Here is a 14,176-nt window from a genome sequence, read left to right as displayed (position 1 = left end):
TAAAATAGTTCTTGTGAATCTTTCAGTGTTAAGGTACAGAAAATGATAAATAAATGTAAGAAATTAAAATTTTTGCATTAAATCTTTAGTTTTGTCAGCCATCCTCCCTCCCCAACCTCAGCAAGCTTTATTTCATAACAAAGATTTTTTAAAAGGAGGGAAAAAAGTTCACCAAGACCAACCAACATCATTGACTGTGTCTGACACTATATGCAATACCGAACTTCCATAGCAACTTCCTGCCCCCCCCCCCCAATTCTGGATCAAAGGGGATGAAATACATTCCCTCCAGTCCTTTTCGGGGCCAACCTCAGTAATAATAACACAATTTGGTGTTGTTTTATTGTTCTGTTTACATTTTAATAGTATTTGTGTATATTGTTTTCCTGGCTCTGTGTGCATCATTGTGCATCAGCTCATATAAGTCTTCCCATGTTTCTTTGAATTCTCCATATTTGTGGTGTTATAGATTAAATACTATTTCTTCACATCTCACATAGCACAATTTGATTAACCATTGTCCAATGAATAGGCACTTTTGTTTTCAGTATTTATGACCACACAAAAAAATGCTGCTATGACTATTTTATATACCAGCCTTTCTTTGTTAGCTCTCTTCTTGATATATGTACAGTAGTGAGATCTCTAGGTCAAAGAGTGTGGGCATTTTAGTCACTTTTTAAAAATAGCATAATTTGAAATTGGTTTCCAGAATGCTTGGACAAATTTATAGGTCCACCAACAGTTTTTTTTCGGATATTTTTTTTCTTGCTGTCTATTGTACTTGAACAATATTTCCATTTTGGTGGTGGTAGAGTTATCTTTGTTAAAATCTTTGTTTCACTTTCTTGTGAAGTGAAAGCTCAAATTTTGATTCATATTTTGCTTACTATTAATGATTTGGAGCAGCCTTTCATATGATTGTTAATAATCTGCAATTATTTGGAAAACAATTTGTTCATATTCTTTGAACACTATTGGTGGGAAATGGCTCTTATTATATTATCATTTCTATACATCTTGGCTATTAGAACCTTATTTGATGCAAAAAAATTCCCCTATCAAAAACTTTTTGTTAATTTCATTTGAGCGTATCCCTCTGTAGTTCATTTTGCTTAAGCAAACGATTTTCAATTTCATGTATTCAAAATTATTTTTGTGACCTCCTCTAGACCTTGTTTTGTAAATAATTCTTTCCCTAGACATAACTGTGAAAGGTATCTGTTCTTGTTCTAGTTTTTAGCATAAATGAGTGTTATATATTGTTAAAGGTTTTTTCAACTGTGATGTTTAAAATCTAAACGTGTGACTAAAATCTAATGTGTGGGGGCAGCTAGGTGGCACAGTGGATAGAGCACCAGCCCTGGAGTCAGGGGGACCTGAGTTTAAATCCAGCCTCATACACTTAACACTTACTAGCTGTGTGACCCCGGGCAAGTCACAACCCCAATTGCCTTGCCAAAAAAAAAAAAAATAGAATGTGTGGTTGCCTTAATTTAGAAGCTTATGGCACCAGTCTTTAGGCATTAAGCATTTATTAAAGTATATTAGAAGTTAACAAAAGAGAGAAGAAGAACACGTGGAGTTCAGAAAGAAAAGGCCTAGCTACCCTGGTGACTCTGCCAGGACCTCCAACCAAAAGGATCCCCGTTCTCCTGAGCGGAAGCTCCCTGCAGGACTGCAAGAGGGGCAGTCACCACACACAGCTCCAAGCTAATTGGCTGGTAGCATTGATTGACATGACTTACAGGCAGTTCTATGAATAGATGTAACTTCCTGATGCTAGTCACATGCTTTCTCCTAAGGGGGGCATTGCCCTGGTTCTCACAATGTCTTTCTCAGCAGGGAGGTGGCACCCTGATTCTCACAATCCATATATTTATAAAATCATGTGATTTGGAGTTTTAGTTTTTTAAATGATTGTTAATTGCTTTCCTAATGTGGAACTTTTCTTTAATTACTGGCATAAATTCTATTTGGTCATAGTGAATACTTTATATATATATTTCTATGATGTTAATTTTGTTTTAGCTTATCATTTTCATTCTGTGTCATTTTTAGATGGGCTTCTAATACACAACAAATTGTTGGGGTTTGTTTTCTTAGCTATTCTGCTATTCTCTTGCATTTAAGTGTACTGCCTAATCTATTCATATTTAAAGTCATGATTTCTAAGTTCATGTTTTCCTTTGTATTGTTTTTCTTTCCTTCCTTCCTTCTTTCTTTCTTTTCAGGGCAATGAGGGTTAAGTGACTTGGCCAGGGTCACACAGCTAGTGTCAAGTGTCTGAGGCCAGATTTAAACTCAGGTCCTCCTGAATCCAAGGCCAGTGCTTTATGCACTGCACCACCTTGCTGCCCCTGTCTTGGGCATTTTAAAACCAAGTAATTTCTTCAGGTCTGTTTTCTAAGATTGTTTCAAATGTCTACTTATTACTGAACAGTCATCTTTTTAAAAATGTATAATTTGGCTCAGATTTATAGGAAAGGTCACCATGGGCTGCATCTCGAGATCCACTGCTCTCTGGAACACACTATTCCATTCACAGGGCAGCTAGGTGGTGCAGTGGATACAGTGCCAGAGTTGGAGTCAGGAAGACACATCTTCTTGAGTTTAAATCTGGCCTCTGACACTTACTAGTTGTGTGACCCTGGGCAAATAACTTAACCCATTTTGCCTCAGTTTCCTCATCTGTCAAATGAGCTGGAGAAGGAAAAGGCAAACCACTCTGTTATCTTTGCCAAGAAAACCACAAAATGGGATCATGAAGAGTCAGACACAACTGAAAACAACTGAACAAAAAACCACTGAACAACATTCCATTCCCTCATGTTTTCTAGAGAGTGCAGAATAGAATTATTTGAATTTCTTTTTCTTTATATTCGAAGATCTTTCTCCTAGTTGCTGGCATAATTTGTTTCTCAATGGAAATGTTAAATTTTACCACTGTGTTCTTTGAGTTTGCAGCAGTAGATGGTGGTGTTTTTTGTTTTTGTTTTTTTCTGAAGGTGATCTATGGATTTGATTGGCACTTTACTCTGTTCAGAAATTCTGGGAAATTTTCTTGAATTATTTCTTGCACTATGGTGTTGTTTTGGACATGTCACATTCTCCTACACATCCGTGTTTTGCTTATATAGATATCATGCTTTCTTTCCATGTTAGTGCTTTTTGCTTCTGTTCTTCCAGATTTTCTTTCATTTCTTTGTATTTACATTCCCTACCAGTTGTCCTTTCTGGTGTTTCTTTGGTGGGATATGACACTGTGAGTCAAGGTTTTCTATTATGCCAATTATTTTTTCTGTGTAGGCCTTAAATTCTGCTCTTAAAAATTTTTTCTTTCAAACCATTCACAAACACTGTGTTGTGGTGCCATGCCCCTTTCAAAATCCAGTGTCCTCTACCTCTTCAGGTGCCCTGAACTCTTTCACTAGATCTGGAGGCTGTATTTCCTTCTGCTAGTAACGTCTTCCCTGTTGGTTTAACTGCTTATACTTGAGGTCTTTGAGATTTTTTCCTTCTAAGAACTTGGATAATTTCAGTATTTTTCCCATTGTTCGTTTTCTCACTCCTCTCCCTGCCTCTGACGGCAATTTCCCTACAGAGGTGAGTGGGGCATCTCAAAGCACCTGAGTCTCCTCCCACTCTGGGGGCTTCAAGCACAGCTCACCGGCCTAGGTCTCTGCTCCGAGTGACTTTGCAGGGAGGAGACTGGCCCCAGCTAGATGTCGGGCTCTCTCAGGTTTAGTAGAAAGCCGCATTGCGCTCACTCCCCTCACCCCAACCACGTTCTGCCCTGCTCCCTCTTTTTCTTCACTCTGCCTCAGCTCTTTCGCAGCGCAGAACCCGCCGCGGCACTATCGCCTAAGCAATTTCCATCATCCGGAGTTTGGGTCTTCAAGGCCTTGAGAGGCTGAGGGAAGGGAGTCAGGTTGGAGAGCTGTGTTCTGTTTCAATCACGTGGGCCGCCTTGTGCAGCTCACTTGCTAGAAGCATGGAAGTCTGGTAGTCAGTGGGGAAGGGGATAGATACTAAGTGAGCACGCATTAGGAGTTAGGAGATATTGGCCTCCACTGTCAGTTTTTACCTTATTTAGATGATTACTGTCCTAGATTGTGGGGACAGCTGAGATCACTATCTTTGGCATACGGTTCCTATTTGGAGAAGTATGAGAGAGGTCAAGAGGATCAGAAAAAGTGCCAAGTACTTCATCTTTTTGATCATGTGACCAGACATCCCCCTAATATCTTCTTTTAAAAGTTTTGTTTCTCTTTTGAACCATTTTGGAGTTTCTAGCTGTTGTTTTGTCATCTCCAAAGAGTCTAGAGAATCCTTTCTGAGATTTGGGTTCATTTTTCCTCATAGTAGAATACACGTTTATAGTGTTCTGCCCTGACTCTAAATATTTACTTATTTTACTATAGTGAGCCTGCTCTTTTGGCTCACTATCCTACAGCCAGATCAGCTTTTTCTCCCTCACAGGATTCTAGGGGTACCTCTGAGGGGCCGAGGTGTCTTTCTATGTGACTATCAGTCCAAGACCCCATTCTGGGTATGTTCCCCATGCTGTCTGGTGACAGAAAGTAGCACCCCAGTTCCATTTAACCACTTAATGTCAGTTAGCTTTTACAAAAGGATATTTCACTTCAAAGTTATAGTGAGAAATACAGACGTTTTTCCCAACAGCTTGAGGGCACGCTCTATTCTGTACCCACGTCAGTCTTTGAGGAGAGTGGGTGTAACAGATTTAATTTTCTACATAGCAATGGTCAAACCAAGTTCCTGTCCAGATGTGGCATTGCTTCCAGATTAGTCTTCATCTTAGCTACCTCTGGTCTTGTTGAAAAACCATGAAAATAGCAATGAAAACAATCCCTGGACCCTGGACTCTCAAACTCTTGGATAGATTATTCTCCTAACCTTTTGAAATGCATAGGATCCAATTTCACAGCATCTGATTTATTTAACATAAAGAACAGAATGTTGTCTGGAAGGGAGAAGTCAGCTAAAGAGAAGTCAAACCAAGAGAGAGGTGGATGCCAATTATTTGCTCATTTTTTTCGAGTCTATTCCTTGATTTTAACTCTATGCTAACGTGGGACTCAGCTTCTGGAATGGATAGGGCACCATCCCAAGCTTCGGGTTTGGGGCAGCTATTTGCAGAGACAGTTCTGGAGGCCTCTGAGTTTTCAGTTCTTCCAAGATGGCGGCGATACATACGAAGTAGTGGAATATAAGGTTGTACACAGGAGGGAAGGAACTCGCAGTTGGGTGAATCAGGAAAGGCTTGATGTAGATGCTGCTGCTGCTGCTGCTGCTCGATTTGCATCTTCAAGAGAGGGACTCTATGAGAGGGAGGGAGGACAGCTAGTGCAAAAACAGTGAGATGTACTATCACATATGAGAAACTGAGGGGTCAGGCTGGCTGGGTTGGAGAGCGTAAGATGGGAGAAATGTCCAGTGATGCTGGAAAGATAGGTTGGGTTCAGAGCTTGAAGGGCTTTGAAAGCTAAACCATTTATATAGGCAGCAGAAAGCCAGTATAACTGGTTGAATCAATAAGTCGAAGTGAAACTACTTTGGCAGCAGTATATAGAGTAGAATGAATGGAGGAGTGACTTGAGGCAGGGGCAGCTCAATTAAGTGCTTCTTATAATAATCTAGGCTAGCAATAAGAAGCTCCTGAACTACAGTGGTAGCTGTGTGAAGGAGGAGAAGGGGTCAGCTGGGAGAGATTTATGAAGTTAGAAACAGCAAGATTTGGAAACCAATTATATATGTGGGATAAGGGAGAGTGTAGAGTCTAGGATAATTCTAAGGTTGTTGTTGTTTAGTTGTTTTTCAGTTTTGTCCAACTCTGTGACTCACTTGGGGGTTTTCTTGGGAAAGATACTGGAGTGGTTTGTCTTTTTCTTCAGTTCATTTGACAGATACGTAACTGAGGCATACAGTGTTAAGTGACTTGCTCAGTCACACAGCTAGGAAGAATCTGAGGCTGAATTTGAACTCGGGAAGACGTGTCTTCCTGACTCCAGGCCCAGTGTTCCATCCGTGCCATCTAGCTGCTCCGTGCTGAGGTTACAAACCTAGAAAACTGGAATAATGGTGATGCCTTCAATAGCAATAAGGAAGTCTGGAAGAGAAGGTGCTCTAGGGCAAACTATGATAAATTTGGCTTTAGACATGTTAAGTTTAAGATGCCTCTAATCTCCAAGGCTGGGTGTCCTCTGGTGAGGGGAGAGGTAAGCTTGGCCTGGGCCCCTGCTCTGAGTAACCTGCAGAAAAGGGGTTTTTGTTCCTTTTTTTCTCAGGAACAGGTAGTTCTCTAGCTGCCCCTATCTTCCGCATGCACGCACTCCACTTGTTCTCCCTTTTATTCCCACAGCTTGGGAGAATCTGTGGGGTGAGGGAGGGTTTAGGCTGAGTCACTCACCAGCAGACCATGAAGCAAGATTCTTGGTGGTTGCTTGTGTTCACTGCTCCATGTGCTGAGTGATTTCAAAGATGAGGACACCGAATGGAAGTTTTAAGTGTTCAAGTTCTCCAGTGTTGTGATGTGATAGGATGTAATGTCTTGTGTTCTGTCACTGTGGTAGCTTGTGATATTAGGTTTGTGTTTTACCTTGCATGGTATTTCTGTTTTTTCATCCTGTGGCTTTGGCATTCTATACCTAAAACAATTTCTTTTTGTGAAGTCGTTAGCTTGGAGATGGTTTGGAAAAACTACTCTGCCATGTTCTCCTGTCTGTTTACTTCTAGATTATTTCAAAACAACTGCTGCCAGTGTATGGCAATGCCAATGACTGAGTCTCAGCATTCTCTACGATACAGAGTAATGGCAGCAAAGCACTTACCCAACTCATTTGTGAGCTGGTGTACAGTCGATACCTTGTCTTTTCTTCTTCTTGTCTCCTCAAGTAGACTGATAATTAAAGATAGGGAACATGTTTCCTGCCCGTATGTGTGCACAGCAGTGACCTGATCATAGCAGGCATTGAGTCAACAATCTAAACGTTAAAAAAAAAAATTAAAGCATTAAGGCTGGTCAGACTCTATAATATCCTAAGCAAGATGATGTCCACCAGAAAGGGTTGATTATGGCCCCAGATAGAATTCCTTTATTTGTGGGTGTAATAAACTTGTTCTCTATGCAGATGATTCTCAGATTGATTTATCAAGCCTTAATGTCTCCCCTGACCTCCAGTGGTCTCCAGTGGTCAATCGGGCATCTGGAACTAGATGTCCCACAGACATCTTAAACTCAACATACCTCAAATTGAACTCATTCCCTTTCCCCTAAAACACTCTCTTCTTCCTAATTTACCTATTATTGTCAAGAACAACAGCATCTTCCCAGGCACCCAGGGACACAACCCAGAGGCCATTCTTGGTTCCTCCCTCCTTCTCAGCCCTCACATCTAATCTGTCACCAAGTCCTGTTGATTTTACCTTTGTATTATCGATCACATTCACTCTTTTCACACTGCCATCCCCGTGGTGCAGGCCCTAACCTCACACCCGGACTACTGCAATAGCCTTCTGGTTAGTCTCCCTGCTTCAAGTCTCTTCCCACTCCAGGCCACTCTCCACTTGGCTAACAAAGTCATCTTCCTGAAGTGCAGGTCCGACCATGTCATCCTCTATTCAGTGAACTCCAGTGGCTCTCTACTGCCTCTAGGATCAAACAGGAAATCCTGCTTTTAAATCCTTTAATAACCTGGGCCCTCCTGATCCTTCTCCTCTTTGTAACCCTTGCTGTCCTTTACCTCCTCTGTGACACCAACTTTCTTTGTCGTTCCTGGCTTACAGCACCCCCACCTCCACACTGCACTTTCCTGGGCTGTTCCCCAAGCCTGCAATGCTCTCCATTTCCACCATCGGACTTCCCCAGTTACCCTGTGACTCCCTTGATTTCCTTCAGCTAAAACCCTACCTACTCCAAGAAACCTTTTCTGGCCTCCCTTATTACCAGTGTCCTAGATTTACACGAAATATACTGGCACATGGTTGTTTTCCTATTACACTGTGAGCTCTTTGAGGGCAAGAACTATTTCTGCTTTTCTTGGTAAGTCTAAGGATTAAAGGCAACAGTGCCCACCACACAGTAGGTATGTAATAAATTCTTGCTGACTTGACTTCCATGCCTTGGTAGCCTCAGAAACCTTCAAGGGAACTGAAGGGGAATAGAAATGAGTTAAATTCAGATATTCCAGGGACTGAGTCCTGGGTGAGGGTAACGTAAACCAAAGAAATTACAATTTGAGAAGCCTTCAAGACTGAATCTGGTCCATGTGATCTCAGAGTTATGGGTTCTGAGTCATGTAGTTACAACAATTATTTTGCCTTTTACTTTTGCCCTCTGACAGAAGAGATCTGGTTGAAGAACTCAGAAGATTTTATCATGATTGTACATTAGAGACAGTACTTGGATGCTGAGAGACGTTGGCTCCCTAACCTCAAGACATTTATAATCCAACTGTCCCCTTCTTGGGCAGGTTTTTGGCTAACACCAGACTTGCTCATGGAAACCACCTGCCACGTGTGAGTGGTTGCCTCACAATGTGGCCTTGACAGCGAACAGTCTGATGTATGCTGACTTCCTTTGTGACACGTCTTTCACATTTGCTTATGTCATAAGGATGCAAACCAGAATGGCACAAATTTTGAGGGAGAAGTGGGGCCACACTTCAATTCTCCATTAAAAAAAAAAAAGGCCATGAGGCCATATGGACCAAGAGCCAGGACACATTCATCCACTACAGGGAGGAGGAGGTGAAGACCACCTGTTTGGCTGGGTTCAGGCACACTTAGCCCTCCTGGGGTACAGTATAATGAAGGTGGAATCAGGGAGGAATTCGCAGGAACTAGGAATGGGGAATTGATGGTATGCAATCTGGGAGATGGTGATCAGGTGTGGCTGGGATAAGACATTCTCAGTCAGCTCGTCACAGATTCTCAGGGGAAGGGGGGAGGGTCAGGACGTTGACCTCGGCATTTGAGCGAGCATTTCTTTTGGGGCCTGACAGGCTCTCCACATCCTGCAGAGTTCTTCTGGAAAACAAGCCAAGGCTTTTCTTCTTTCTGGTGTTGCAATCGGCAGTCATCATCTTGTTCTCCCAACTCCCTGGCAACAGCCAAAGCCTGAAGAAGCCAAGGGAGGTGCAGGCGCTGATCCTGTCCTCCTGGCACTCAGGCTCCTCCCTCATGGGCCAGCTCTTCAGTCAGTGCCCAGACGTCTTCGGCCTGGCACGTCGTCGGGTTGGCTTTCTCTGGCAGTAGCCTTGCCGTGCTGCAGGAGCACGTGCAGGGCCTGGTCCGTTCCATTCTCCTCTGCGATATGACTGTCCTGGGTAGCCACGTGGGCCCTGGGGCCAGAGGACAGTCTGACCTCTTCATGTGGGAGACCAGCAGGGTCTCGTGCTCTCCTCCTGCCTGTGCTGCCTTTCCGCGTGACACTATCACTTCTGAGTCTGAATGTAGGCCTCTGTGCAGTAAACAGCCCTTCAGTGGGGTGCAGAAGGCCTGCCACTCCTATGGCCATGTGGTGCTCAAGGAGGTTCGCTTCTTCAACCTCAAGGGCCTCTACCCACTCTTGACCCACCCTGCTCTCAACCTGTACATTGTTCACCTGGTACGTGACCCCCGGGCTGTGTTCTGTTCCCGAGAACGCACAAAAGGTAAACTGATGTTGGACGATCGTATCTTACTGGGGCAGCAGTGGAACAGGCTGACGGCCACACACAGGTCCTATTACGTGATGAAGCTGATTTGCCAAAGTCAACGGGATATCTATGAAGCCGCACAGCGACTAGAGGGCCCTCTGCAGAGACGCTACCTCCTCATGTGCTATGAGGATCTGGTCCGGGAGCCGCTGGCCCAGGTCTCCCAGCTCTACAATTTCTCAGGATTACACGTCTTGCCTCAGCTCCAGTCCTGGGTTCAGTTCATTACTCATGGGCAGGGTTTGGGAAATGATTCCTTCTACCCAAATTCCAGGGACAGCCTCAATGTTTCCCAGGCTTGGCGCTGGTCACTGTCTTATAAAAAGGTGAGCCGACTGCAGGTGATCTGTGGTGATTTTATGAGTCTGATGGGCTATCGGCCAGCTTGGTCTGAGCAAGAGCTGAAGAATCTGTCACTGGATCTGCTGTCTTCCCTGAAACCCACCCAGCTGAGCAGTCCATGGGCTGACTCAAAGCCCAGCTCACTTGCTCGCTCACTTTCCCTCTCTCTCTAGCAGCCCCAACCACAGTGACAGCTAACCAGATGCTTCACAGTCTACAAGAGCCCATGGATAAATGTCACCCAACACCACACAGGGAAAAACATTCTATGTCCACATTCTGTCCAAACAAGAGGCAGTGTAAACAAATTGGACCCTTCCATAGTACTGAGCATTTAGGTTTTTGAAACCCAATCATTTTCTCTTGAAAATCTTTTTAGATTAAAAGATAAAACAAAATTCAGGTATGCCTCACACTGTCAGCTAACATGTTCCTAAAAAGCTGTTAACAAATCAGCTCCATCTCAGGCCAGTCACACTCTTTTTTGGTCTTTAGCTTCCTGTAACCTTCACCTCGGGATGCAGCAGGACAGAGGGGGCTTTGGACAGAGCTATGGAGTTCTCTGCTTCCAGTTCTTCCAGTTCTCAGTGGCTCGGGAGTGGAGACTTCTGAAAAGATGGCCTGGAACACAGGCTTCCATTTTGTTTCAGGTTATTAGAGCCATGGAAGACTGGGGGGAGGGGACGGGGGACGGGGGCAGGGGAGAAGAGAGGAGGTTCACAAAAACAGTGACATGTCTATAGCCCTTGAAAGTTTGCAAAGTGTTTAACAAATATTCTCTCCTTTGATCCAACAATCCTGGGAGAAAGATGCTCTTGGCAAACAGGGCCACACAGCTAGGAAGGGTCCAAAGATTTGAGGTTGGGTCTTGTTGACTCAGGTATAGTGCTCTGTCCACCTGTATTGAGTGTCTTAAGATCAAACTGTAAAAGTGTTGTTGTGCATCATCGAGGGCCTACTTATGATTAGATAACACTTGTAATAAATTCATTCAAGGCTGTGGGACTATCCCCAGAAGGCTTCAGCATCATAAACATAGGATAAGGCAAATGATGAAGGTAAGAGAGGGCTGGTGTTCCCTAGGGCATGACTAATAACTGGAAAAGAGAGCAAAAGATCCAAGGACACTTCCTATCTAAGCTTGTCCTCTGCTGCCTGGGGTGGGGGTGGGGGGCAGAGGCTGACTGCTGGAGATAAGGGGCTGACAAAGGTGGCTAACTCAGACTGCTGAAAGCCCAAAGGAGGAACCAGTAGGCCATAAAAAATTCCTCTTGCTCGGTATTACTGTTTAACCTTGCTTGGGGAAAATGATGTGATCCCGGATTTAGGTATCTATCCATTATATCATCCTGCCTCTTAAAGTAGCATAGATACGCAAATCAATATTTAAAGGAATAAGTTTCCCACTGTGAACTATAGTGATAATACAGCCAGAGGGTATTAGGTCTGTCTTTCCTCTTTTCCACCCATCTTCTGCTCTCTCTGAACTCGGAGAAACAAGAAGTAACTGGGCTTCCACAGGCTAGGTCCCAGTGAGGAGCAGGGGACATAGAGCTACTACTGGCCCGATGCTTCTTACCTAATGCCCCCTCAACCTCGTAGTCTACTTCCATGCCTTGGTTCACTGACGGTCAGTCCTGGGAGGAGAATAAAGGGCCCACCAGTCTACGAAAACTTTGGCTGATACAGCCAGAAGTTCTGGGCAAAGAAGCCTTGGGCCGACTGATTTAAGAGTCAGAAGAGCTTGTATCAGAATGTTGGAGCTCAGAAACCTCCTTAGCCTCTGGCTCTCAATGGGGCAGCCTGTGTCCAAAGAGGCAAGTTACACTTGTTCATGACAGCTGGCCTGTCTTGACCTATAAGAACATCACCTCAGTCTAAGGCGTGCCCTAGCACTAGGAAAGCACCTTTCAGTTTCTAAAGTTCATGTATGGAGAGGGTCTGAGACTGGTCGGCATTTCCAATGACAGGCTTGGCTTCCAGATTGCATACTCCAGTGTCTCCCAATTCATGCAATATTTACTGAGGATTTTTTTTTTCGTAAGGCAATTGGGGTTAAGTGACTTGCCCAGGGTCACACAGCTAGTTAAGTATTAAGTGTCTGAGGCCGGATTTGAACTCAGGTCCTCCTGAATCCAGGGCCGGTGCTCTATCCACTGCGCCATCTAGCTGCCCCTGAGGCTTTCTTTTTAATCTTGAGCACATTTACCTGGGGGTGTTCTCCTCCTGTAAGGATACCACACTGTCTTTTTTCTTTGATTCCCATACATCTAGAGCTCTACTCTCCACTCCAAAACTGAGGCTTTCTTCTGTGTTTAGGGAAATATCCTTTCTCTGCTACCCATGTGTGTCTAGGGAAATATCCTTTATTCTAGAAAACACAAGTGCTTTCACAATCTTCTCTTTTATACAAAGAAAGAATTCCTTTTTCTAGTTAAGGCTATCTCCTTCCTACAAATAATAACTAACATGTATACAGCATTTTAAAGTTTGCAAAACACTTTAACTCTATTCTCTCAAATGATCCTTACAACAACTGTGAAGCAGATGCCATTATTGTCCTATTTACACAGGTGGAAATTGAGGACCAGAGAGGACAGGCGACTTGCCAAGGGTCCCACAGCTAGTGACAGTCTAAGGCAGTATTCTAATTAGGGTCTTTCTGATTGTAAGGTCAGTGTTGTATCCACTAAGCCAGCTCTCCAACTATTTCAAATCTCAGCCTTTTTGGGTGGCATGTATTTCTTCTGGGACTAAGATTCTTTATCCTGGAGAACTTAAGAGACTCTTATCAAAACCTCTTTTCCTTGGCAACTAAGTGGTACCAAAGTGTACAAAGAACTACCTGGAGTCAGGAAGGTCTGAGTTCAAATACAGCCTCAGATAATTACTAGCTACGTGACCCTGGGCAAGTTGCTTGACACCTCTATTTGCCTCAGTTTCCTCAAAAGTAAAATGGGCATACTAACAACCCCTACCTCACAAGATGGTTGTGAGGATCAAAAGATAAAATTTCCAACGTGCTTAGCACAGTGCCTGACACTTAGTAGGTGCTTAATAAATGTATGTTTGCTTTCTTCTTTCATTCTTACCTTCCTGACAGGATACATTTCTTGGGTGTACAAAAGTCAGCAATCTCTAGCAAACACTAATGCAAGAACGGAAAGGGAGAGACTCTAGGGGTGAGGATTCATTCAGAAACTCTGGGATGGTCAAACAGCCTATTTGCTGTCCTAACTCCACTTCTATGAACCTTCTTTGCTACAGTTTTCATCTGTAGTTAATCTCTAGACTAACATGGAGGGAGCAGAGGGTGATTAGAGTGTGTTTGTGAAAGTCTCTCTGCTTCTTTCTCTCAAGCACCCTTACTGGCACTCATTCCCAGGTGCTACAGGTTAACCCCCTATTGCTCTGCATTCCTAAGCTTAAGCACATCCTGGAAAAGGTTTGAGATATTCTGTTATTTACTAATTCATCACCACTGGCACTGACTAAGGGCCCATTTCAATGAGCCATGCCCTGTGCTTGCCCAGCTAGAACGGACAGCTCAGAACCCAGAAAGATGTGGCTAGGCCAAAAAGTGGGCTGAAAAGAGTCAGATAAAATTCACTGGGGAAGGTCCTACACTTACCAGCTTAACAAGTAAAAAACGGGAGACGCTTGGTAGAAAGTAGTTTGGCTGAAGAAGATGTGGGAATTCAATGGATTGCAAACTCAAGGAGTCACCATGTACTACTATGGCAGCTAAAAGGCTCAACCAAGGAGAGGCAGAACAGTAACAGGGAGCCGGGAGTCCTCTGCCCTCTGCCTGAGTCAGGCCATATCTGGTCCACTCTCTGCCTCAACAAGACAGGTATCGATAAACTGGGTGAGGAGCCAGAGAAATACAACTAGGACAATCAAGGGACTGGAGTGCGTGTTCTATGAAAATGGCTCGAAGCCTGGAGAGGACTTGGAGAGTACACGTGATGCCAAGTGTTTGAAGTTCTGCCCTGTGAATGGAAGAGCCATCTGACCTCTGCTGGCTGGTTCTTGGGAGCAGGAGCAGGAGCAGGAAGTTACCAAATCCAAGTCAAGGCTGCCCCTACTTTGAATGGATTTCCTCAGGAGCT

At 43.9% G+C, this 14,176-nt stretch overlaps 1 protein-coding gene across 1 annotated transcript; it reads left to right on the top strand.

Annotated features, from left to right (window-relative positions):
- The first annotated feature begins 5,444 nt into the window (after positions 1 to 5,444).
- Positions 5,445 to 10,797, top strand: LOC122739479 (carbohydrate sulfotransferase 4-like). Its single transcript, XM_043981211.1, is given in 3 exon segments — positions 5,445 to 5,478; positions 8,912 to 9,239; positions 9,241 to 10,797. Coding segments are annotated over 3 exon segments (1,359 nt in total). The 3' UTR covers positions 10,238 to 10,797.
- The last annotated feature ends 3,379 nt before the right edge of the window (positions 10,798 to 14,176 follow it).

Source organism: Dromiciops gliroides, chromosome 2 (genome assembly GCF_019393635.1).
Source record: "Dromiciops gliroides isolate mDroGli1 chromosome 2, mDroGli1.pri, whole genome shotgun sequence".
Classification (NCBI taxonomy): Eukaryota; Metazoa; Chordata; class Mammalia; order Microbiotheria; family Microbiotheriidae; genus Dromiciops; species Dromiciops gliroides.
The sequence above is the reverse complement of the archived record's forward strand: the minus strand, read 5'-3'. Positions and strand labels throughout refer to the sequence as shown.